At 38.5% G+C, this 25501-nt stretch overlaps 2 protein-coding genes across 3 annotated transcripts; both read right to left on the reverse strand.

Moving 5' to 3' along the window:
- Window positions 1-157: 157 nt before the first annotated feature.
- Window positions 158-5660, reverse strand: mRpS31 (mitochondrial ribosomal protein S31). The gene is made up of 6 exons (XM_034981793.2): window positions 5563-5660; window positions 5195-5475; window positions 4186-4309; window positions 2924-3103; window positions 2500-2720; window positions 158-468 (listed from the first exon to the last, which is right to left on the reverse strand). Exons 1-6 carry the CDS (start codon window positions 5571-5573, stop codon window positions 200-202), a joined length of 1086 nt encoding a protein of 361 aa, XP_034837684.1. The 5' UTR covers window positions 5574-5660; the 3' UTR covers window positions 158-199.
- Window positions 5661-8403: 2743 nt separating this feature from the next.
- Window positions 8404-25501, reverse strand: LOC117993922 (uncharacterized). 2 transcript variants are annotated; one of them, XM_069505574.1, is made up of 6 exons: window positions 23581-25501; window positions 23268-23487; window positions 22733-23176; window positions 22576-22632; window positions 12021-12142; window positions 8404-10377 (listed from the first exon to the last, which is right to left on the reverse strand). In XM_069505574.1, the coding sequence occupies exons 2-6, from the start codon at window positions 23395-23397 to the stop codon at window positions 10114-10116; spliced, it is 1017 nt and encodes a 338-aa protein (XP_069361675.1). In that variant the 5' UTR covers window positions 23398-23487; window positions 23581-25501; the 3' UTR covers window positions 8404-10113. The 2 variants fall into 2 exon arrangements, with proteins under 2 accessions (XP_069361675.1, XP_034837696.1); XM_034981805.2 differs by having other exon boundaries at window positions 23585-25497.

A 25501-nucleotide genomic window follows, 5' to 3' on the forward strand; every position in this document is an offset into this window, starting at 1 on the left:
CCGATTTTTTTGCACTAGTGCGAGCAGTTTTGGCTGACATGGCTGTAAGTGTATATGTGTATAGAGGCGCTCTATAGAGAAATATTTTTCGAAACTATAAAATTTCGTAGTTACTAAGGGGATACTGATAAGTTAGAATACAAAAAAAAGAGTAATAAAGCTTGAACTCATTTAATCTATATCCTAACATTTATAACATCTATACAGAGGGCGCACTAGTTTCAGTACTAGGTTTAGTCTCCCAAACACCAATTTCTTTCAGCATATCCTGTTTCGATTCGAAGTACTCTTTGTACCACATGATGTGATCTATCTTTTCCTTCACCGTGTAAAAGGCGTTTTTGGAAAGGCCCACGCAGACTAGTTCCATGAAATGTCGGATCGGTCCCTTGGTCGGACACCAGCCTTCTAGGTGTGTGTCTATGAAAATGTGTTCAGAAAAGTGGACGTTCTTCTCTTCTTCCATTCCTGTAATGCAAGCATGCAAGAGATAATGAATAAATCTATGGGATTTGGGAATAGACTAAATCAAACTATTATTATTTAAAACAGCCTGTCTTCAAAAATCTGTCTTTTTAGGATTCCGTATCTCTAGAGAAAAAAGGAACCGTTATAGAATTACTTCGTTTCGTCTGTCGTGTCTGGTAAGACGCGTCAAGGGAACCAAAACCTATAAGGTACTTCCCGTTGACCTAGATTTATGAAGCAGGTGGCAATGTCACAAGCACAAGTAAAGGGAAAACTCCGAAAACCGTGATCACAAAAAAATTCAAGTGTTATTTCTTGCACGATGGTACGGAACCCTTTATGTGCGAGTCCGACTCGCACTTGAGCGGTTTTATTTAATAGTTTTGTATCTTACAGAACTTATGGTTTCAAATTATTGATAGTGGTTAGTAATTAGTAGAGCCACAGACCTCAATGCTAAAGCTATTATATGCAGCGATAGATGGCAGCACAAGTACACTACTTCACGCTATACTACCGTAGGTTTGGAACATACAATAGGTTTGTTTGGCCACATTACATTGGACGGATTTTGATGAAATTTGGAGATTTTTGGACAATCATACTTCTTTAAAAGAAGGACATGATTAAAAATTTAAATAAAATATAAATATTAAACCTGCTGGCCTCGGAAATATGTAGAGTCAAATGACATTTAGTACATAGAAATAGATTCGATGCCAGCATAAAAATTTATAGAAATTTAAATTGAAAATCACTGAACATAAAAGTTTAATTTTTATTTTTTTTATTTATTTTGTTTATTTGAAAGTAATCAACAGCGTAAATACATAATTATTATTTAAATTTAAATCTAGGTATAACAGAAGGCCAAAATAGATTACTTAAAATTATAATTAAACTATTTTAACAGAATAGAGTTAGAATAAATGTAGGTATATACAATAATAAAATAAAATTACAACAGTGTGTGTATGATTGTGTGTGTGTGTATGCTTATGTGTGTGTGTGTGAGCGTGTGTGTATGTGTGTGTGTGTGTAACTGGGAGTGTATGATTGCATGCATATTTAGATGTTAGCTACTTTTTTTTTTTGTTTTACGATGATAGTTTCTGAATTCCTTTTTAAATTTATTGTTTGATAGGTAAAATAAGTCAAACTCAGCGAACTGATTGTTATAAGTACGTACCAAGCGTGGAATTATAGAATTTCGCGCATAATTTGAGTTAGATTTGGGAACATTTAGAAGGCGCGTGTGACGCGTTCTTAAAGGTTGAGCATTAAATGAAAAGGCTGAGAGTAAGCTAGGACAATCGGTTGAGCCGGTTAAAATTGCTTGCAGTAACAACATATCACATTGTTCCCTTCTATGTTCCAGTGAGTCGATACCGTAGTGAGTACACGCTTCCTCATAACTATTAAATTTTTTAAAGTCTTTAAAAGCTAAGTATTTAGGGTCCTATATCTCCAGAAAAAAATGAACCTTTACAGGATTTGGACACGAAGGGTTCTTTACCACCATAAAGAAATAACACCCTCTTTCCCTGCTATAAGATATTACTACCTGCCAATCATGATTCTAGGTCGAAAGTACCCTATAGGTTTTGATTCCCTTGATGGGGCTTGACAGACAGTGAAGAGATTCTATGAAAAGCCCTTTTTCCTTCTGAGGTACTGAACCCTAAAAAGGGATTCAAAATATAATAAATATCCGCCTTGCTAATACGTACTTGGCCAGTGTGGTGGCCTATGGCCAAACCCCTCTCATACTGAGAGGAGACCCATGCTTCGTAGTGGGCTGGCTATGAGTTGTTTTTATTTATATTTATTTAGGACAACCAAAAATTGTTCATAATGATGATGATGAATATCCCATCCCTCTTTACCCTCCAACTAAGCGTAAAGCTGTAAAGCTTGTGCTATGAGTAGGTACGACAATAGTGCATCGGGTGGGATTTGAACCGGCGACCTTTCAGATTTCAGTCCGCTCCTGTAACCATTGAGCTATTGAGGCTGTATTAGATTGGTTACCTTGTTCATTATCAATAGGGAATTTCCACACTTTGCCCTGTTCAGTCCACATTATCATCTTCTGGTAGTAGTTGGCCGGAGGCTGCGACGTCGCTAGCATCAACTCCCTTTGGTTGAGTTGCTCCCATACATCCAGCCTTGTTCCATAGTTTGTTCCCTTTGCCTTGAAAATACCTAGAGGCTCCCCATTGAAAATGTTGATCGTGTTTGCTTGAGGTAAGCTGTAATAAACAAAAAGCTGTTTAAAATGAGTTTTTTTTAATTTAGTTTAGGCATCAGCTAGTTCTAAACAATATCTGTCCCGGCTGTACTCACGTGTTTAGTTGACGTTAGCCCGACTAGTTTCGAACCCATCTGGGGTCCTTTTTCACCCCAGGGTTTTTTTAAACACTAAAACATCAGCTAGTTATAAATATGTTTTTACCTTTTCCTTTGTGTTGGTGTTGGTTCCTCTTGAAGTTGTGTTCTCTGGCCATACCTAGTCCTCTGGGTCTCTGCTCTGGACTTCTCCGCTAAACGTTTCACTTGTTGGCCCCTTGTCTCCCTCGCCGCGGGCTCCTCCCTGTCCTGTGATCTGTCCACTTTCATGCCCACTATCAAATCACTGAAAATATTTGAATCTCTTTAGAAAAATGACTTGAAATCAGTTAGACTTACTGGAACGGCGGTTACGCACTCATTCGATCCGAGTCCGTGAAAATACGTTTCTTTTAGTTTTGTATGGGAGCTTATGACATATGTCGTAGATAATAGCAAGTATTCTCACGGATGACGGAAGAGCAGTGCGTAATCGCCGTTAGTCTGCGGCCCAGATGGTAGCGGGCACATCCTGCAGGGCGGCCAGCGTGTAAAACAAACTTAATATTTACAAGAGATTGGGAGGAAGACGCGCAGACGCGTTTTAATTGCGAGGGGATCGGAGAGTACAGCATCGCGCCCGCTGGCCGCCCCGCAGAACACACTCGCTCCCACCCAGGCCACAGACTTAATGATTTGCTAATTAAATTAAGTTACAATGCTATGATAGCCTAGTGGTTAGGACGTCCTAATCAGAGGTCGGGGGTTCGATTCCGGGCACCTATAACTTTTCGGAGTTATATACAATATTGTATATAATGGAAATCACTCACGATAGTTTAAACGCTAAAATTTTCGGAGTTATATGTGTTTTTAAGTACCTAAGCATTTAAAATATCACTTGCTTTAACGGTGAAGGAAAACATCGCGAGGAAACTTGCGAACTAACTAACCAGTTTTGACAAAACTTGGTACAGAGATTGCTTTCATTATGAAAATGGCACAGGCTACTTTTTATCCCAGAAAATTGAAGAGTTCCCACAGGATAAGTAAAAGGCCATTTGTTTAACTGATTTTGACAAAATTTGAAACAGAGATAGTTTCTCAGAGAAGGCCATAAGCTACTGTTTTTGGTGGAAAATCAAAGAATTCCTGCAGAATTTTAAAAACCTATATCCAAGACTATCAATCAAAGCAAATTCATGGGCATCATCTAATTCTACATGTAGTTATGTAATAAATAAATTGCCTGGAAGAGATCGCTTTAGCGATAAGGCCGCCATTGCATGCTACAGCTATTAGATTAAGATCCTTGTATGTTTTTTCAATGTTTACTTTGTGCTGTGTGCAATAAAGTATAAATAAATAAATAAAATAAATAATAGATACCTGAGTGTAGTGGAGGTTTGGTTGATTTTGCCTAGAACTCTAGAAAGCAATTCTGCTTCAGTCTGTTTGACATTGCCTCCAATCACCTGAGCCACTTCTGATGCAGCTTTTGTAATGTTTTCCTCTGAAATAAATCGACTGAACATCAAGCATTGCAACTTTTTACATGAAAAGAGAGATAGCTTTCTTTATTACTTGTCTATATAATACTTGTCTATAAAAGGAAAAACTGACTGACTGTCTGATCTATCAACACACAGCTCAAACTACTGGACAGTACAGGCTGAAATTTGGTATGCAGATAGCTATTATGACCTAAACATCTGCTAAGAAAGGATTTTTGAAAATTCAACCCCTAAGGGGATAAACCTAGTTCGTAAAAACCGATAGACATTGGAGTCCCAATGTGCTGGAATGGCGACCTTGCACCGAAAGACGCAGTGTTGGAAGACCCCACAATAAGTGGACGGACAACATCAGACGAGTCGCAGGGAACCGCTGGATTCAGGCGGCGCAAGACTGTGGCGTGTGGATTGTGTAGTCTATACAGAGAAAGTCGCGGGAATAAGCTAATCTGGCATACATCTCTAATTTTTAGTTCTATATTTTTCTATAATCCACATTCTACAATAAAAATAAGCAACTTCTTTTACAATAATGAGTGTAATGTTGTTCTCAATTGATAGCTACTATTTAGAACAAGTTTGTGATTAATACCAGAGTGTTGTTTTAATTTAAGTCAGTATTCATTAGAAATATGCTCTCTTTATAACTAATATCTACAAAAGAAATGGTTGATCCTTTGAAATTTATTATATTGTGGCTAATTCTATTGTATACAATCACTAAAAACAAATTACTGGTCTAAATCTAGTGCTATACATTTCACATGGAGCATTATGAAAGGGAGAGCTAAACATTTAGGCCTGTCATTTTAGTTAAGAGGTTGTGAACAACCGAATTAGCCACAAATCACAATGTATTTTATGGAGATATTGAAATTGTTTACCAATTTTCTCCATTTTGACTTCAATTACATCTGGTTTTGGCCGTTTCGGTCTCTCCGGTGCAGTTGTGAATTTCTCCCGGTACTCACTATCAGACATCTTGGGCTCAGCCATCATCAGTTTCAGGAGAGCCTGAATCTTTTCCGTACTAGACTCTGTTCCAGCCTCTTTCTTTTCATCTTTCTGATCCTTTTGTTTGATCTCCGGCATCTTTGCTTCGTGTTCTGGAGGTTTATCAGATAAACATCGCACGAAAAGTTTAACTTCACGCTTAATTCTTAACCTGTAATAATGGTTAGTTTTATGGCTTAATGAGTCGTCTGTAAAACAGTTAAATGATTTTTTGGTTAGAACGAAATATGTACTTTACCTGGAAAGCATTTTAGTTTCAATAACTTTTCATAAATCTTAAAAATTATTAATTTAAAATTGTGTAATTTCGATGTTTACAAAATGAAAACCATAGACGGGATAAAAGTGTAGAACTTGTGATTGTCAAAATCTGACATTGACAGCAGTGCCATTTGTCTATGAACTTGTGCATGAGTTGTTTGTCTGTGGTGCATGTTTTTTAAACCTGAATTCTAGTCTTTTGAAGTGGATTACCGGAAGACCACTATGAATATTTTAATTATTTCTCAGAAATAGTCTAGTGCCCATAGCTAGTGCCCTTTCTTTTAATAAGGGTTCGACATTCAGTTTCCCTGAAGATAGGTATAATGATTTTAGGAGCAAAAATTGGTATGTAGGTAGGTACCTACTCTAGTTAGGTACCCTCAATCATAAAATGAATCATTTTAGATTCTGGGTTTTTTATTCTGCCCAAAGTAAGATCTTAACAGCAAGCTGTAATTCAAATGGATAGGTATTACGTACCTATACTGGTCCGACCTAGATTCTATTTCTCAGACTTCCAACACGAGTAGTTCTAAATTATTCTATTAAGAGTTTAGTAGGAGAAAAGAAATTTTATCCAAGTTATTAGGTAAGGCTACATCACGAGTAAAAAAATTACTCATGTTAAAAATTACACGGCTGAATCTTTTCAAGCATTTAGAACAAGCAGGGAAGGGTAGGTGAAATGAAATAACAAAGTTTGTCGGACCATTGGCGTTTTATTGATGGACTGGACAGTAATTTAAGAAAATGATACACTTACTATGGTATTATGTACAAAAGATGTGCCTATTATAATATGATGCCATCAATGGCTTCGCCATGTATAGGTCTACCGTTTAACTGAGACGGGTCCTGTAGGAGCTGCGCGTTGCGGGTGTGGTGACGACTAATGAACCCTTAGTGCTGCCGTAATACATTGATCCACCAGTGGCGACTGGCGACCACTATACTTTATCCAAGGAAAAAAATTAGTATAGCACTCTCTGTTACGTAATTTCATACAAATGACAGAGCCAAAAATCTCAATGGGCGTTAACATTTGAGACACCAAAAAAACAAAATTATGTTGAATTGAATATTTGAAAACATGTTTGTAATTAGTTGGTGTTACAAAACGGTTCAGGCGGCGCAAGTGGCTTGTGGAAGTCCCTACAAGAGACCTATGTCCAGCAGTGGACGTCTATCGGTTGTTGATGATGATGATGACGATAAAATGGTTAACGCCCACTGAGATTTTTGGCTCTGTCGTAGAGTAGTGGCCGCGTTTTGTCACTCATCTCCCGCACACATTCGATGGAATGTTGCGGGCAGTTGCCAGCTTCTCCTCGCCGCCCACAGGTTCAGTCTTGCTACAAGAATCCGAGACTCGATGGATAAAATCAACAGTGTTTCCATTTTGGACAAACAAATACGTCCGATCCTTGTCAAATACTGAGGGAAATCGGACGATGGATTCTAGTCACTAGTAGCTGCGACTGGTGGCCGCGTCCATCCACCTGTGGCTGCGACTAGTGGCTTAACCTAACCACTAGTGGCTGCATATAGTGGCCGCCACTAGTAACTCAATGGACGGCAGCGCTTACGTAACCATCATGCCTCCCTCATCGCGCTGCTACTTCAGAAACCAACTCAGTTAAACACACAGACATTGAGTATGTTAAACGGTAGGCCTATAGGAAGGTTCCTACTATATTTTTTACAATCCCTTATTAAAAGATCTAGGTAACAAAATTATCAATGTCAATTTCGTTGACGATTACAGCGACTTCAGGCGTTAGGCCTAAGCACCAAGCTTAATATTTAAATCCTTAGCATAAGTCTAACTTGATATCACAATAAGTAAAACTTGTGGACTAAAACAGTACTTACCTACAAAAGTACCTACCAATTTTACTGTACTCAACTTATAATAAACTAAATTACCATTAAATCAAATCATCTTTGAAACTGACTATTTAATATTACAGATGTATCAGAAGAAATGTTTTAGAATTTTTTTTTAATCCACTAAACTGAGATTGACTTACAACTTTCCAAATGAAAATACATATTGTAAATTGTAAAAAATCTATTTGAGCGTTACTGGATTATTGAAATGATAAACGCAGCTTCAACCAGTTTTTTTTTTTTCACTTTTTGCGCATCTCATTTTACTTGCGCATGTACTTCGCAACGGTGAAACCCCCAAAGGAATAATACGTTCATGGATTTTTTTTCAAATATTTAGTTCTTAACCTACTAAAACGTACCTATTTTGTGGTTTAGAAGTTCCATTCATTCGTTGTATTATATAGGTAATACAATTTAAAAAAACATTCCTGACTCACACTACCGCAATGACGTAAATATACATCACTCAGAGTTCAGACTAATACGTCGAGAGGTGATAAACGATTTTCTTCAATGTATTATACCAGCCCCTTTTACATACGTGTTAAATAAGGAGTGTCCAAAGGTCCATTCACTGAAGAAATCGACTCTCAACTCATAACTCATAACCAACAAATCAGCACCATATTAAAAACTAATACTCAACATAGATGTCATACTAACATGTACCAAACTAATAATTATGACTCGCTTAATGCCTACATTACATATAAAAACATCAATAAATGTCATATAAAATCATTTTTTAAAATAACTGCCGCTGCAGATTTACTGAATTTAGGCTCAAGACATATTGTGGTGAAGTAAAAATGGCGACGCGTTAAACTTGACCCTTGAAGAAGGCACCGTGGTCGTATCATGAATTAATTTCGAGCAAAAGCGCGTGTCCTCGAATAATCTTATATATTTCCTGATCCTGCGGTAGGTATAAGTCCCGCAAATTACTATTGCGCTGGAACTTTGTCTCATTAACATCGGAATTACGTCATTTTGACGTCATTTGACGCATATTTAAGTAAAAATATAACATCAGCTCGAAACTGCAGTCTAGTGCTGACGTCACTAAAATGGCGGCCACGCGCATGTGAAATTTGCGGGACTTATACTAATTTGAATACAGTACACACATCTGGACATTAAGCAGTGGAGTTAAAGTTCAATCTACTTTAAAACATTGTAGAATTAACGTGTTGCGTCAATTCTTTTACACTACCGCAATATGCCTGGAGCCTATTGACACTAGAACATAATCAATATTAACTAAAAAATAAGTCAAAATGCTTTTTTGAGCAAGTAGAAAAAATAAGAATGTCTTAACTATTATTACATTTGCACTTAAAATGAAATAATTATATAGTATAGATGACACAAAAACTAACACACATTTCACATCAAAATATGGAATAACAAAATAATTTTGTCAAACTTAACACGAAATTTTGGTACTCGTGGGATTCTTCGACCAATACGAGATCAATTCACTGGAAGCTCGGATAAGAAGAAATTATCATTATACATAATATCTGTACGGCTAGTCGGTTAGCCCGACTAAAAACGTGAGTACAGCCGGGACAGATATTATGTATAATGGAAATCACTCACGGTAGTTTAAACGCTAAAAAAGAAATTATCATCTAATCATTTTTCATCAGCTGTTATAAAGAAGCATTTAGGTATAAGCCCCGTAAATTGCTATTGCGCTGGAACCATGTCTCATAACATCGATTGACATCAGCCGAATTAAAAATATACAATCAGCTCGAAACTTCAGTCACTTGCTGACGTCACTAAAATGGCGGCCACGTGCATTAGCAATTTTCGGGACTTATATGTCTAAGATCTTCCTTTAGGCACCATATAATATCGTTTCCATCAAAAAATTACTCCAAAATTCAGACCTTAATTTACATTCCAACTGTATACAGCAAAATAATTATGTCTCATGGACGACACAAATATAAGTACATAACACAGTGTGATGTACGTAATCAACCGTTATGTACAATATATGGCACACTTAAATCACTTCCTGTACAATAAAATAATTATAGTATTACGATAGCACCATTCGTATTTCGTATCAACAGAATGGGAATAAGGCACAATGGCAGTATATTATATGCTTCTCTGTTTGAGGCCCATATATACTACGAAAGAGAGACAAAAATTGGAATTGTTTGTATAAAATATGCCACTCTTGTTTTGTGTGCAAATGACACTCCTTAGACGTACGGTTTTACGTACCGATTTTATGCCACGACTATAGCATGAAATTAAAAAAAAAACAATAAGTAATAAATTACCTACTCTTTTTGATAGTCTGTAAGTTGTAAGTCTGTAGTTAAACTGTATGGCGATGTCATGACGTTTTTCCGTAAGTAAGTTTACCTCAAAAGTTACACCAGTTTCTGCGCATTACAATACTTAAGGCCTGTTTCACATCTGCCAGATACTGACGGATTCCCAATACATAACGTCAAATTTATTCTTCAGATAAAGTTTACCTGAAGGTTGTGAAACAGTGCCCTTATAAGTAAATATACAAAAAACTACAGAAATATTGCATTCCCCGAGTGTATGTGGGGCCTCCTCCCGTCCTTTCAAGCATTTCACTATCACTATCACAGCCATATTAGGAACTAAGTTTGACAAAGCCGAAGTAAGTGTAACCCGGTCGAAGCCACAAGGTCCTGTTCTGTTCCCGTTGGGCCATGTTGACGGTGTCTCCTTTGTACAGTCGGGTTATAGTGTGGACTGAGCACGAGATCTGAGATTTGCTGAGGGTCCTGGGGCTCGAGTCGTCCCCTGTAGCGCAGGTAGTTAAGAGACGCGGCTCTTTATTCGGCTGCCGGGCCCAAACGAAGTAACAGTTTGGGGCGTGAGTTAGGTAGACTACCTGAAATTAATAAGTTAATTAGGAACGTAACTGGACAATTTATGTACATGAAATATCTCTTGAAAAATCAATTAGAGGATACATTATCGATGAGCCCAATACAGTTTTATTTTATTTTTGTCTGTCTGTCTGTGCAAGTTTCACGCTGAAACTACGGAACGGGTTAGATCGTATTGACTAGCGTACTTATAGTGATACTCCGGGTAATTCGGTAGTTTTTATCCCGAAAAACAATAGGGTTTGTTCAGGATATGGAAGAAGATTTTTGTCGATGTACCTAACTTCATAACTCCATGACCAATTTTAACAATTCTTTTTATTACAAAAGTTGTACTGACAGGTAGGTTCCATATTAAAGTGAAGATCTGCCCAATTGTGTAAGAAAAACGTATCCATCGATCGTAATCGACAGCAAATTATGCCCCTCGATTGGTTGATCCGCTGTTTAGATTTTTTCACAGCCAATCAAAGGGCAGAATTTCCTACCGATTACGATGAATACGTTTTTCTTACATAATTGGGGGGCACAGAGAATTCAACCGCAAAAGTACGCATATACAAGGTTTTGCATGAAAACAAAATCGTAAAATGTTGGCGGGGGACAGGGGAGAATGCTTTGTTGTGATTGGTGAACTCAAAAGTAACGTAATCAAGACAATGTGCGGAATGAGGGTACCGAACGGGCGTGGGCCGTCTTATATGCTAAGCAACTGCCTAAGCTTGGCTATCGGGGGTGTTAGGCTATAAGGCGTGTATAGGTGGTCTCTGTTGGGGGGCTGATAAAAAATGCGTAAGTATTCAAATACTTCTCAATAGTTTCAACATTCGTAACCGGAATTCACTTAGCTGCGTAGTTATTGTTAGACGTAGGTACATTCAGTTATTTATCTTTCGACAATGGAATTCGCCTTTTAATTCTCGGAACTTATCTATGGCTGAGAATTTAATAGGGGAGTACCCTATTCAACAACTATTCTAATCTATACTAGTCTTTAAACTGTATTTGAACAAAATCTGTACCTGAAACATTGGAATAAACTTAATTGTTGATATTGAACACAAAAAAAATTCTTGTGTGTCTGTTAACGCATCTCTCTAGAACTCCTGGAAGGATTTGAATGCAACTTGGCATAACGGTCTTGTACCGCCTGAATCCAGCTGCTCTCTTTGAAGTTTATGTCATCTGCCCACCTAGTGGTGGGGGGGTCTTCCAACGCTGCGATTTCCGGTGAGGGGTAGCACCTTGAGACCCCAACATCTGTCGGTTTTTCGAACTATGTGCCCTGCCCATTGTCACTTCAGCTTCGCAACCCGTTGGGCTATTACTGTTACTCTGATTCTCCTACGGATCTCCTCATTTCATTTGATCACATAGAGAAACTTCAAACATAGTTCTGATGTCTATCGCCCGCTGAGTGACTCAGAGGCCGAGATGAGTAGGGCATACTTTGACTTTGCTCAGACTTAAGTCTCAGTTAAAATGAGACAGATTTATGCCAGCGATATTACGCTGTCTCCTTTTAACAGTATCTTAAGTCTGAACCAAGTCAAAGTGGACTCTATACTATATTTCAGTCTGAGCTTTCTTATGAAGCCCACAGATAGTTAGCGACTATGTCTCGGATCTAAATGTAAAAACTTACTTGTGCGTAAACGAAGTACAGTCCACTCTCTTTGACTGTGAAGTAGTTATTGTTTAGCTCTATTTTCGCCTCGCTGTCCTTAGAAGACACTTCCACGTCACGCACCCATGGACCAATGATGGCTGTAACAAACAAATTTTGACATTTAGAGCAATATCACAAATGCATACTTCGGTGATGTTTGCCTTGAGTCTGCGGCCCAGGTGAAAGCGGGTGCGTCTTGCGGGGCGGCAAGCGTGTAGAACATACTCTTAATATTTATAAGAAACTAGCTGACCCGGCGAACTTCGTACCGCCTAACAGTCGATTCTTTAATTTTTTTTAATAAATTTTTTTAAATTTTTCCCTCCGTAAGAACCATCCTCGTACCTCAAGGAATATTATAAAAAAAAAATTAGCGAAATTGGTTCAGCTGTTCTCGAGATTTGCGTTCGGCAACACATTCAGCGATTCATTTTTATATATAGAGATTTGAAGAAAGACGCGCGAACGTGTCCTAATCGAGAGCGGGTTGGAGAGTATGGCATCGCGTCCGCTGGCCGCCCCGCAGAACGCACCCGCTCCGACCTGAGCCACAGACTTACTCTTGATATGGGGTTATTTAATATTGTTTAAATGCAACAGTGGCCTAACTGCGTACCCCTTTTTAGCGCTGTATGCTCTTATAATTTGTGCAGGCGCATGCGCGTGCCGCGCTAGGCAGTGTCAATCATTACATACGTCTTACGTAAACAGCCAATAGCGACACGCGGATTTGCCGCTATAGCTCCAAATAGCTAGAACCCAAAACCGTGAAGCAGCCAGAACTTTTAATGGAAAAATGCTTTCAAAGCAGTGCATATATATTTTTTAATGTCATAGATGTACTACGTGAATAAAGTACATATGTCAATTAACGACAAATTTTGAATTCATAATCAAGATTTTAAGATAATTGTGAGCGTAGATAATGGCGCTGATTCTGTTGTTTTTCGCTAAACTAAATTTAGAGTATCTGCATCCTCTTCTTTCTAAAAAAGGACGGAACATGATTTTTACATTTAAAGACTCTAGGTAATAGAGAGCACCCTACAAATTTAAACGATACGCTCGCGACTGGCAGACAAACTTAATTGTGCTCAGAATCAGTACCAATAACTACGTATAAATAAATACTAATAAATACTAATAATACCAATAAATACTAATCCCGCGATCATAGGCCATAAACGCGCGTAAATAAAAACACGATACATAACAAGCATCAGCTGATATCCGCTCGCTTTGAATGGAATTCCATTAGTCAGTGTTCCCCTTATGATACGGATGCTGATACGATGCTGCATCAGCAATGCATTGTATTGTTAGCAAATTTTTACTACTATCATACCTACGAGTAGGTACAACGAAGAAAAATAATATACTTCTGTAACCACCTTTATCTTCTTCTTTCCATACAGTGTTTCTATGTTTTAGAAAAAACCGGCCAAGTGCGAGTCAGACTCGCACACCGAGGGTTCCGTATTACAGTCTATTTTTTCGAAATTTTGCACGATAAATCAAAAACTATATCTATCATACATAAAAATCTGTTTTAGAATGTACAGGTAAAACCCTTTCATATGATACTAGTAAAGTTATCTTACTTTGAAAATTGAAAATGCTAATTATTTGTTCATGAACACATTTAAATTTTTTTGTAATGTAACCACAAGTTCACCGTTTTCGGATTTATTCCTTTATTTGTGCTATAAGACCTACCTATTTGCCAAATTTCATGATTCTAGATCAACGGGAAGTATCCTATAGGTTTTCTTGACTGACACGACGGACAGACGGGCACGCAGACAGACAAACAGACAGACAACAAAGTGATCCTAAAGGGTTCCTTTTTTCCTTTTGAGGTACGGACCCCTAAAAGAAAAATCGTTTATTTCAAATAACTTAGGTTTACAGTAACGCCAAGAGGTTGGAGCCTTCTTTAAGGAGGAGCAGGAGAACTAGTCCTGTATCAGAAGACTCCGCTCTTCCTTAACAATATCAGCGTTAGCATGCATACGTGTGTGTGTGTATGTTTAAATGTGAGCACTGAGCACCGGGCAAAGTTTGTCCTTAATTTCATGTTCCACTTCATCATGATTTAGTGATAATAGACAGTTTTAACAGTTATCCTACAAGTGTGTCAGTCGCTCATACCGTTAGTCCTTCAACGAACAGTGAAAGCGTCACCATATCCGATTTATTTACATAATATATCATTGTAGAAAACATAACGGAGGAATATAATTTGGCAAATAGATGTTAGAATATTTTATTTTATAGAAAAACTAGCTTGATACCCGCGACTTCGTCTTCGTGGACTACTTATACGAATTTCAAACCAATATTTTACCCCCTTAGGGGTTGAATTTTCAAAAATCCTTTCTTAGCGGATGTCTACGTCATAATAGCTATCTGCATGCCCATCCGTCCAGTAGTTTGAGCTGTGCGTTGATAGATCAGTCAGTCAGCTTTTCCATTTAGGGTTCCGTAGTAAACAAGGAACCCTTATAGTTTCGCCATGTCCGTCCGTCCGTCCATCCTCGGTTAATCTCAGAGACTATTTTTGCTAGAAATCTGTAATTTGGTATGGGTATAAATATTAATCACGCCGACAAAGTGGTGTGATAAAATTGTAATAAATATTTTTTTAGGGTAGCTCCCCTACATGTAAAGTGGAGATGAATTTTTTTTCTCGTTTACCCCATTGTGTGGGATATCGTTGAATAGGTCTTTTAAAAATACTGTGGGTGTGGGAACATCATTTTTCGATTTCTAGATCCGTTTGTAAAATATGATATTTTAAAGTGATAATTTTTATTAGAGTCAAGTGTCCCCCTCCTGTATCAGCCAAATGGTAATATATAGGAACGTGAAAAAATTCACAGCAGTAGTATATATAGTCAATTTTAAAGGAAAACTATCATGGCTAAGTAGGGTTCACAGGTTAACGAGTATATGACTACGGAACCCAACACTGCGCGTGGCCCGCCACGTACTTGGCCGGTTTTATATATTTCGATTAGACTATAACGCGACTTATAGTGTAAGTTTCCGTTTGTCAAAAACCTCTTGGGAACTCTTTGATTTTGCGGGTTACAGTATATTTATCTCAGGGATGCAAGCTATCTATACGTCAACGAAGTCTTGGGCATCGTCTGTCTATCCGCTACCTTTTCATGGCTTATCCGTTTAACCGATTTTGACGAGAGGTAGGTACCTACAGAAATAAGCTTGTATTCCGCAAACGGAAATGACTACTTTGAGTCTCGGTAAATGTGTTTCCCGTTATCAGCCCAGGTACCGAAGTCCGTAGGTTGTGTAATACATGTGCTGAATCGACTTTATTTATTTGCCTATTGAGTGTTATTGGAAAATGTGGGATCTATGAAATAAGACACCCTGATATCGAGGCTTTGTTTATGTCATAGTAATTGTAGGAGTTAATATAATATGTTGTAGTAAACACATTAGGGCAGGTCACTAGTCCGTGACTATTGAGTTAAATAACTACAAAGGGCACCGGCTCTCGGTCCTACAGAGGCTTCCTATCCATAGATGGTTACTGGTATCTCGATGTATTCCAACCAGGGCCTTACCTACTACATTACCTAGGTATACCTAGCTTCCTTTAACGTGTTTTCATGAAGAATTTGTTGCAAATCGGACTGGCACACAACAGGGTTTCGTACCATCGTTACAAGAAATAACACTGTAATTTTTTAAATATTCATAGCGGGCCTTTAGAATCTTTTTGTTGTTATAGCGACAATAGAAATACAAATAATGTGAATATTTAACTCTCTATCTATAACCAGTTCACGAGTTACACGAGATTAGATATTTCAGGACTCAGGAGGCATCCTGGTTAGTTGTTGTGGCCGCGTCAGGGAGTGGGATTAAACCATGTGACATGTTTTATTGTTACTTGTTAAGATTCGACTCTGTCTCAGTTCATGACAATTAGGAAATTTGTAACAAAACGTCGGGGCTTCGACGTCACTGGCAGGCGTCAAATGTTACCTACTTTTGACGCTAGATAGGCTATGAAACAACCAGGTTTCTTTGATTTCATCATGGATGTAGGAAGTAATAATTCTTGATTTCACGTCACCCATAGCCTAATTTTGACAGTCGATTCAGGATCAAACCGAGAGTTTCTTCGCTTATTTTATAGTTAGTACACTCTGTCTGTGACGTCGTGTGTCGATTTAGCTAAAACACCCAAACTCCTATCACGTTAATCCTTTACGCATCGATAGTCATATTTATTGTTATCAATGTTATTGTTGTTACAACTACCGATTCCGTTACCTTCGGACCCGGTCACTGACGCAGGGCGCCCGTCCAAGGGGAAACCATATCAGCTGAACTTGTTTAGGTGAATTGTTCTTCCGATGGCGGAAGAAAACCCGGTGCTGATTTTCAGTCTTAGGATGCCCGACAAGCAGATTATAATGCGTATCATGCTGGTCTCGCTCTCCCTACCATGTCTCATCTCCAGTACCATGGGATTCTGCTGGAAAAGCCGAGTATGTATAATCTCTTGACTCTTGATGATGACTCTTCCATCGGGTCTCCGACAGAATTTCGTTCCACTGCCCAGCGGATTTTCTCTGAATTTGATTATGATGGACTACATGCGGGTGCCATCTCTCTCAAACAACTAGACAGATGCCGATCGTGGAACTTTCTCAGTTAAACTGTAACACAGTCTGGGGCAGCGGCCGATTTACCTGAATCTGGCTCCATACAGCACGATGCCGATGTTATCATCTTTATCGTGATGATTTTTACTATGATAACAATGATTCAGAAGGCGTTGCCAAAATTATCGGTAAATAGCATACTGCGTAACGGCCCGATAGGGTCAGTCCGCTTTGAGAACTACGCCCGGTTCGAGTTACCACGATGAATAATCCATTTGAATGTATCGCTGGTGGAATAATGACCCTGATAACGAATCTAACAATAAACACATTTGACCAAGGAAGCCCTATGAAAGTGGCAACAGCCATCATTGACCTTGGTGCGTTGCGACACAACTGGCAGCGGTTACGGACACTCGCACCTAACAGCCGTATTGTTGCGGTGGTAAAAGCGAATGGTTACGGCCACGGAATACTCGAAGTGGCCCGTGCACTCAATGATGCGGATGCGTTAGCAGTGGCGCGCTTGAGTGAAGCACATGTCTTGCGCGCCGCTGGCATTGTGAAACCTATTATTCTGCTGGAAGGTTTTTATGATGCAACCGATCTGCCGGTGGTCGCCGCGAGCAGTCTAGAAGTGACAGTTCACTTTGAAGAGCAGTTGCTGGCGCTGGAACAGGCTGAATTATCTAATCCGGTAAAAGTCTGGATGAAAATCGACACAGGGATGCACCGTCTGGGTGTACGTCTTGAAGAGGCAGAAGCCTTTTATCAGCGCCTCTGTCTGTGTAAAAACGTGCACCAGCCAGTGAATATCATCAGCCATTTCAGCCGTGCGGAGGAAGACGATCCGGAGCCGACAGAAACACAGATTGCTCGTTTTATAGCTTTCGCTGACGGCAAGCCAGGTGAAAAATCTATTTCTGCCTCTAGCGGGATCCTCTTTTGGCCACAGGCACATTTCGACTGGGTGCGTCCTGGGATTATTCTTTACGGTGTTTCGCCGAAAACCAGTACTGACGGTACACAATATGGCATGAAACCGGTGATGACCCTTAAATCCCGATTGATTGCTATCCGCAGACACAAAGCCGGTGAGCCGGTGGGCTACGGCGGCATCTGGATCAGCGAGCGCGAGACTTGTATCGGAGTCATAGCGATCGGTTATGGTGACGGCTACCCGCGCAGCGCCCCATCAGGTACACCAGTTGTCATCAACGGACGCCGCGTGCCGATTGTGGGTCGAGTTTCCATGGACTTAATTAGTATAGATTTAGGTCCCAATTGCAGTGATAAAGCAAATGATGAAGTGATTTTATGGGGAGATTCACTGCCGGTTGAGCATATTGCAGATATCAGTGATATCAGTCCCTATGAGATTATCACCAAAGTAACATCGCGGCTGGTGATAGAATATCTGGGCGAATAAAATGCGGGGACATATTACGGTGAGAATAATAACTAAGTATCAGGAGCCTAAAACCCGATCTTCACTCTGCCGCGCGCGGTCCTAGGGAATTGGCTAAACGCACGCGCATCCGCAGTACTTGTTAGTAATGGCAAACCGGCATCGTTACCACATGAGTAGATTACTCTACTGATGATTGCTGATCGAAGTTGTCCCATAAAATTATTGCGTGGATGGATGCCTTAAGAAACAAATAATAATACTCGAATTTATCCTTTTTTTAGGTAACCGAAAGATACGCGAAGTTAAGTAAAAGTAAGTTTTATTCATAATTGAAATGTCGTTACCTACTCTCGAAATTATTAAGTAGGTACGGCACCTATTTAGATAGATATGTCACGTTGAACCAATGCGCGGAAAGTGTGTACAAATCTAAGTATACCCTATTCACATTTCACAGAACGAAAAAAGAATAAAGGAGTAAGTAGGTCAATATATTATTAAGTATGTCATTGTTTTACAATGAATAAGAAATATTTAAGTATTTAAAATAAATTATTAAAAGTTAGTAGGTACCGATTGTATTTTTTCTCTTTGTTGATAACCCAAAATGAAGTCCTTAACATATAGGAACTAGGAAGTAGAAACTATGTAAAGCAATATGGACTTCCGTACGCAATGATAAAGGTACGATTTAGCTTGATTTATCTATTTAAGAGAACTCTCCATGGTCACCCCAAGTCGAGCGTGAAAGGATGCTGTTGCAATCAACATTTACGGGACGCGAAAATTAACTTTAAAAAAAATTACAAATTAAAGACATTTAGAATTACTGTCAAGTAAAGTTTGCCATAAAGACAATAGTTTTGCATTTTTATAGTTTTGTAAAAGGGTTATTTATGCGTAATACGTTTGTATGGAGAAGCGCGTAAGAAGTGTAACCTTAATAATAATTATGCAGGCAATCATTATGCATGCTGCGTGGTGGTGATGGTGCGTATTGCTTGCTTGGTGGCTGGCTTTATGTGCATGTTTAGCAGTGGGAGGGGGGCGGTGCATATCGTATGCTGCATGTTGCAATATGCATATGTGCAGTCAGTTTTGAAAACTGAAGCAATTAAAATCAGTACCCTTATTATAAATGCGAAAGTGTGTTTGTTTGTTAGTTTGTTGGTTTGTCCTTCAATCACGTCGCAACGGTGCAACAGTACCTATAGATACAGACCTGGACATAGGCTACTTTTTATCCCGTAAAATCAAAGAGTTTCCACGGGATTTTTAAAAAACCTAATTCCACGCGGACGAAGTCGCGGGCATCAGCTAGTAAATTGTAACAGCAACACTTCAATTAGTGTCTATGTCTAACCCCTGGGCCCTGATCTCTACTAATACAAGTAGGTATGCTGGAGTTGCTGTTGCCGTCCTGTTTTTGGATCTATTTGATTATCACTTCGCTTTTGGCACTGCTGATATCAGCAGTAAAGATTCGTGTGAGCGTAATCGGAACTAAATATTAGTGTTGATCAGGACACATCTTTCAACAAAGAACACGAGGACCATTTGACACTATTGTCAATTTTAATTCTCGGTACGCTCGGTGGTGCGCTTGAATCAGCACAAAAAACTACTGCCATTTTGTATAGCACACCTTATCTAGTGTACTTGTATAATATGTCCATTATCTGTGTATCTAACCCATTAATTGCCACTTATTCTTATATGTACGGCGATGATCGGACAATTGCAACCATTGATGTTAGGATTGCAACAGATATTAATTGCTTTCTTTGGTGAGATATCTGATTACTTCTAAAGTGTTGATTAAGTGAAGTATGGCAGTTGTCACTGTTTTGTGTTTAAATGCTTGGTTTTGTTAACGAGTCATTTTCATAGGATATGGAAGGGGGGGGGGGGGGGGGCTGTTGTGCAGACCAGAGCCAAATATCATTAATTTCCATTCCCTTTGCCAGGAATCGAGCCTTGAACGTCACACTTTAGATGACAGTACTCACCACTGCAGCAGGGAAGCAGTTACACCAAAAGTGAACTAATTGACTGCGTTTGCGCACTACGTCCTAAATCCTAATCTACTACGGAAAACTATCGCAATTGGATTGTTATCAGCTAATTAATCACGATTGTTATTGATTCGGTATCGCAATTACAACAAATAGCAAAAAATGACACAAAAAAATAGATTTTTACGATGTTATATTTTCGATTCCTTCAGCTTATCTGACCATTCTTGGTAAGTGACCTTGTTAGTAATCTATATAAGCAAAAGCTGACTGGCTGATTGACCGACTGACTGACTGATCTATCAACGCACAGCTCAAGCAACTGGACGGATCGAGCTGTTTGGCATGCAGATAGCTATTATGACGTGGATCTCGTAGACATCCGCTAAGAAAGGATTTTTGAAAATTCAACCCCTAAGGGTTAAGGGGGTACAATAGGGGTATGAAATTTACCTATGTGGTGCACGTGGCCAAAGTCGCAGAAATAAGCTAGTATGTACATACGACATTTATAATATCTAATTATAAATCTATAGAACAGCCTGAAGAGATCATTACTTAGGTAGGTATTATAAATCCGAAAGTGTGTTTGTTTGTTGGTTTATTGGTTTGTGGGTTTGTTAATTTGCTCCTTCAAGCACGTCGTAACGGTGCAACGGATTGACGTGATTTTTGCATGGGTATAGATTGACAGACGGACCTGGAGAATGACATAGGCTACTTTTTATCCCAGAAAATCAAAGAGTTCTCATTGGATTTTAAAAAAACCTAATTCCACGCGGACGAAGTCGCGGGCATCAGCTAATAGTTTATAAAGGCGAAGGACGGAGACGTCTAGACAGAGCAATCCTGCGGGGTCACAGGGACGAGACGGGGGAGGGATTAGATAATATATCATTATAACGACCGCCAGAATTCGGCAGAACAAACTTTAATTATTTTTTTAGGACAGTCGTTCGGATCTGAGGACGGATGGTCTCTGACTCGGCCACAAATATCATAGGCGTTGTCTCACAGTGCAAGTGTATAGTATACGTATATCGTCTTTTTTTCTTCGTGTAAGTTTTCTTGCTATTAGCCCTTAGCCGGCCGGTTTGACTATAATGCGGGTTGCCGCGTTTTGTCGTCCGAGGGTATAGGCGTTGTGCCTAATATAAGTAAAATTGTATGATGTTGAAAGGAGTAACTTAGGCTAGGGTTTCGTCACGATGTTTTCCTTCACCGTTAAAGAAAGGGTTATTATTTAATTGCTTAAAAAACGCACCGAGAAGTCAGAGGTGCGTGCCCAGGATCGAACCCCCGACCTTCCGAATAGGAGATCGACCAGTATTAACCACTAGGCCGTCACTGCTTTACAGGGTTCCGTACACGAAGGGTGCGAACTGAACCCTATTATTAAGTCTCCGCTGTGCGTCCGTCCGTCTGTCTGTCAGCGGGCTGTATCTCGTTAACCGTAATAGGTAGAGAGTTGAAATTTTTGACACAGAATAATTATGTATTGCCGCTCGCGCTATAACAACAAAATAATAATAAAAATATTAAAATGGTCACCATGAAAACTTACAAAAAAATAAAAAGTGTTATTTCTAGTATGATGGTACAGGGGACCCGATTCGCACTTGCCCATTGTTTTTTAATCTATAAAAGGAAAAGGTGACTGACTGACTGACTGATCTATCAACGCACAGCTCAAACTACTGGACGGATCTGGCTTAAATTTGGCATGAAAATAGCTATTATGATGTAGGCGTCCGTTAAGAAAGGATTTTTGAAAATTCAACCCCTAAGGGGGTAAAATAGGGGTTTGAAATTTTTGCAGTCCACGCGGACGATGTCGCGAGTATTAGCTAGTACAGGTATAAAAATAATAGACAACAGCTGAGATGACTTCAATGAATGAATAAAAAAGGAATTATATAACACCGTCTGGTGTTTAATTGCTCAGTGAGATTAATTGCTTATCCTTATCCTTCAGTCATACTTTATAATTCAAGCTTTTTCTATAGAACTGTACCTAGTTACTAAGCTATCTTACAAAATATATTATTGAAATATGTATTCTATTGTCTTGAAAATAAAGTAGGAATTAGTAAATTCTATGATGTTTGAATGTTGATTCATGTATGTAGGAATGCAAATATAAAGGCTTCCAGCACATATCCTGTGGTATGCAGCATTATTATCATACTAACGGCTATACTTGGATTGTTGTTTTGAATTATACATATTGTCTAGCAAATAAACCACAGAAAACAAAAAAATAGTTATTAATAAATACCCAACTATATATTTTGTTATTTAAAAGACTATTCTTTACAAAGTAGGTATAAGTAATATATTTTTTTAAATTTTAATTTTTTACTATAGGCAGGTATTTACTACTTAAACAATAACTACAATTTCAAGTTAAGCAGATGTTTATATGTGACTAAATGAAAAAAAATGTTTATTTTCATACTTACATTGAGTGCCAATGTTTAGTTCTCGTATAGCACCATTAAAGTGAACTACCAGAGGCTCTGCAATAAAAATATTATTTATTAATAACAATGCTTGGGAGTGTGTTTCTCAGTGTTATAGTAATTTGAGATCATATTATTATAGGTAACTACTAACTACCTTTTTGGAAGAAGGATAAGTCATATGTTGGCAATTTTTCTTGACTAGGATTCTTCTTGCTTGAATCTACAAGTAACATATCCTCACCGAGGTCTTCAACATAGTACCTTTTAGGGGGCACTTCACTTCTAATATATTCCCTGCCTTCTCGGACCTCAACACCTTTCAACTGCGGTTTAAAATTAGATACAAGAGGGCTCTGTACTGCTCTATCCTGATTTAGGACCCCATCTTTTATATTCTGTATCAGAAATTGTTCTCTCAATACATCAAACTGTCTTCTCAGGGATGATATCTCGTTGCAGTAATAAAATGCTATGGAGCAACTTGTTATCATACAAATTACACTGAGCAAGAAGCTCAATATGAATAGAAGCTTAATTTTCTTAGAAGACGCGATGGACAAAGTCGTATTTATGTGAACGCCGACGTCCGCAGGCTTCTCTAAAATAGAAAAAAATAATTAAAACCAGTTCTTTTAGAGTTAATAACTCTACAACTTTGAGTTAAAGAATGTTTAATAACTGAAAATCACCTGTATTTAAATGAATAACAGTCCCGTCCCGCTCGTTTACTTTATTTTTGCCAGTATTCAAATAAATATTCGCTGCACCTGTCGAGTTCAATGGGACACCTTCGAGGTTTAGTTTCCTGTCCCCGTCCATTGTAAATATTTGTTTACCTAGTAGGTACTAGTACTATGCTACTATGATAAAATGCTGTTCACACAATCATCGGTGTAGGCGTCGCCGTTCCTAAACAAAGGAAGTAAGCTTATTAAAACTTCGCACAGCGTACGATAGCCGCGACTTGATAACAGAAAAAAAATCACAACACTTTTATATAACTTACCAAAAATATAGAGACATTTGTTACTTGTTTATTAACTGATAGTTCACTTTATCACTTCAACATTCACACAGTTTTTCTTTATTCATTAAAACTAGTCCTTCTACCGCACCAAAACAAACAAAAAAGTAAATAACACGAGCAAAACTTTCAAGTTGTTCGTTTGACGGCCGGCTGGCATTGGAGCGCGCGCGCGGCTTGACCGCTACACAGTCGACGCGCCAATTTCAAACTGCGGAGAGGACGGGCGCGATGAGAACGGAATGTAGGCCGAGAGAGGCGTAATCGCGACCGTTTTGCACTGGGAGTTCGAAAGGTTTTACCGATAAAATTTCGCGGTATCGTACTTATAACCGTTCTAATTTTTATAAACCATCCAATATTGTTTAGTTTAGCAAATATTTTATGGTTGACACAGAGATTACTAATAACTAGTTACATTACAACTTACAGCCTACATGCTAAATAGCTTGCCCTGTAATTGACTTATATTCTATTATTTAATTTCTATTCTAAGTAACTAGGTACCTAATTAAACAAAGTATTCAACTAAGTAATTTTTTTGGTCTTTATTCATGACAGGGCTGGGCCAAAATTGTCTTTCAATTTGTAAGATATAAATTGTAACTAAATACCTACCAAACAGGAACATTAACGCAGCAAGCATGAAAATATTTCTTTAGTGAAGAAAAAATTTAAAGAAAGCCTTCGCAAAATGTTATGTTAAAAATAGATAGGTACCTACTACTACTACTACTAGGTGAAAAGAAATCGCGGGTGCTGGGAACGCCATTTGTGTATTTTTACTGAAAAAAAAATTTTGGCCAGTAAGGGAAGGGGGAGTTTAAGCCCCCCGTTTCCTACGGCCACGGTAGGTACCTACCTACTTATAGTAGCAAATTAAAAATAAGTATTCATGATCCACTTTTCCTTTCGCGCTCCAAAAAAGTATGCCGATTGTCGATGTCCGTTCTTCTTCTTCTTCTTTGGGGCTATACAGGTCCTTGATATCCCTGAATCACTGCGACCGTCTCCGATCTATTGTGTTTGCCTCCACTTCACACTTCCTTGTCAAATCCTGTGGCCGCCAAATACAGCAGCACATTCTTGACTGGAATAATTGAAGTAACATCCTCAGGATAAATGATATGTCTCCCTATGTAAACGCTACGTTTGTGCATCAGAGCAGGGCAGAAGCAGATAATAAGACTCCGATGCATATTCGATGTCCAATACTGCCGCATTTATCTCAGGCAAAAGCTCGCAATTTGACCAACTTTAAGTTCGGTCAAAATTAACTTCGTTCAAATTCAATTCAAAATTCAAAGTAGGTAGGCATGGATTGAGAATCGCAGTCTGCGTGGTATGTGGCAGCTGCTATAAGCATGGTTTGTCCGGTTAGGGCGCATTTCCCTCGGCCGTATTTGGCTGCAAAACTACGATAGTTATATAATTATGTATTATTATATTATATTCTGTGGTATAACTCAGCTGTGGCTGCAATGAAACGAAAAAAAACTTGCTACAAAGATTTCGTTTAGATTAATTATGTAATGTATTATGATCGTATGAAATACTAATGCAGAAAAGACTGAGCTCTACCTTTACTGCATAAAAACTAATTTGCGCAAAACCATAGGACATAAAAAGCTGTAGCGGGTAAAAACTAAAAGTTAGTAGACAGGTTTAAGTAGGTATTTGCAATTTGCTGTTTCTAAACAACTTGATATTTAGCATTTTTGGAAACACCTAAAGTGTTTTAAATACCTACTTAAACTTACTATACTTATCTAGGTAGTTAGGTTCTGGTGTTTTTCTATACTTACGGCTCTTGGTGAAAATTTTTATATTAAAGTATCTCAGAGATTTAAAAAAATCATCAGTTAGATATACCATCATGTTGATCATGAACTCATTTGA

Source organism: Maniola hyperantus, chromosome 2 (genome assembly GCF_902806685.2).
Source record: "Maniola hyperantus chromosome 2, iAphHyp1.2, whole genome shotgun sequence".
NCBI lineage: Eukaryota > Metazoa > Arthropoda > Insecta > Lepidoptera > Nymphalidae > Maniola > Maniola hyperantus.

Bases quoted from the DNA above. Each gene is read 5' to 3' on its own strand.
- mRpS31 (XM_034981793.2), bottom strand. The intron at 4,310-5,194 runs GTAAACAATTTC...GATTTATTTCAG, and splicing joins AGTCAAAATGGAGAAAATTG to AGGAAAACATTACAAAAGCT. The intron at 2,721-2,923 runs GTAAAAACATAT...TGTTTATTACAG, and splicing joins ACACCAACACAAAGGAAAAG to CTTACCTCAAGCAAACACGA.
- LOC117993922 (XM_069505574.1), bottom strand. From the start codon at position 23,397: ATGGACGGGGACAGGAAACTAAACCTCGAAGGTGTCCCATTGAACTCG. The intron at 22,633-22,732 runs GTAGTTAGTAGT...TTTTTATTGCAG, and splicing joins CTTATCCTTCTTCCAAAAAG to AGCCTCTGGTAGTTCACTTT. The intron at 10,378-12,020 runs GTAAGTTTTTAC...TATTAATTTCAG, and splicing joins TGTACTTCGTTTACGCACAA to GTAGTCTACCTAACTCACGC.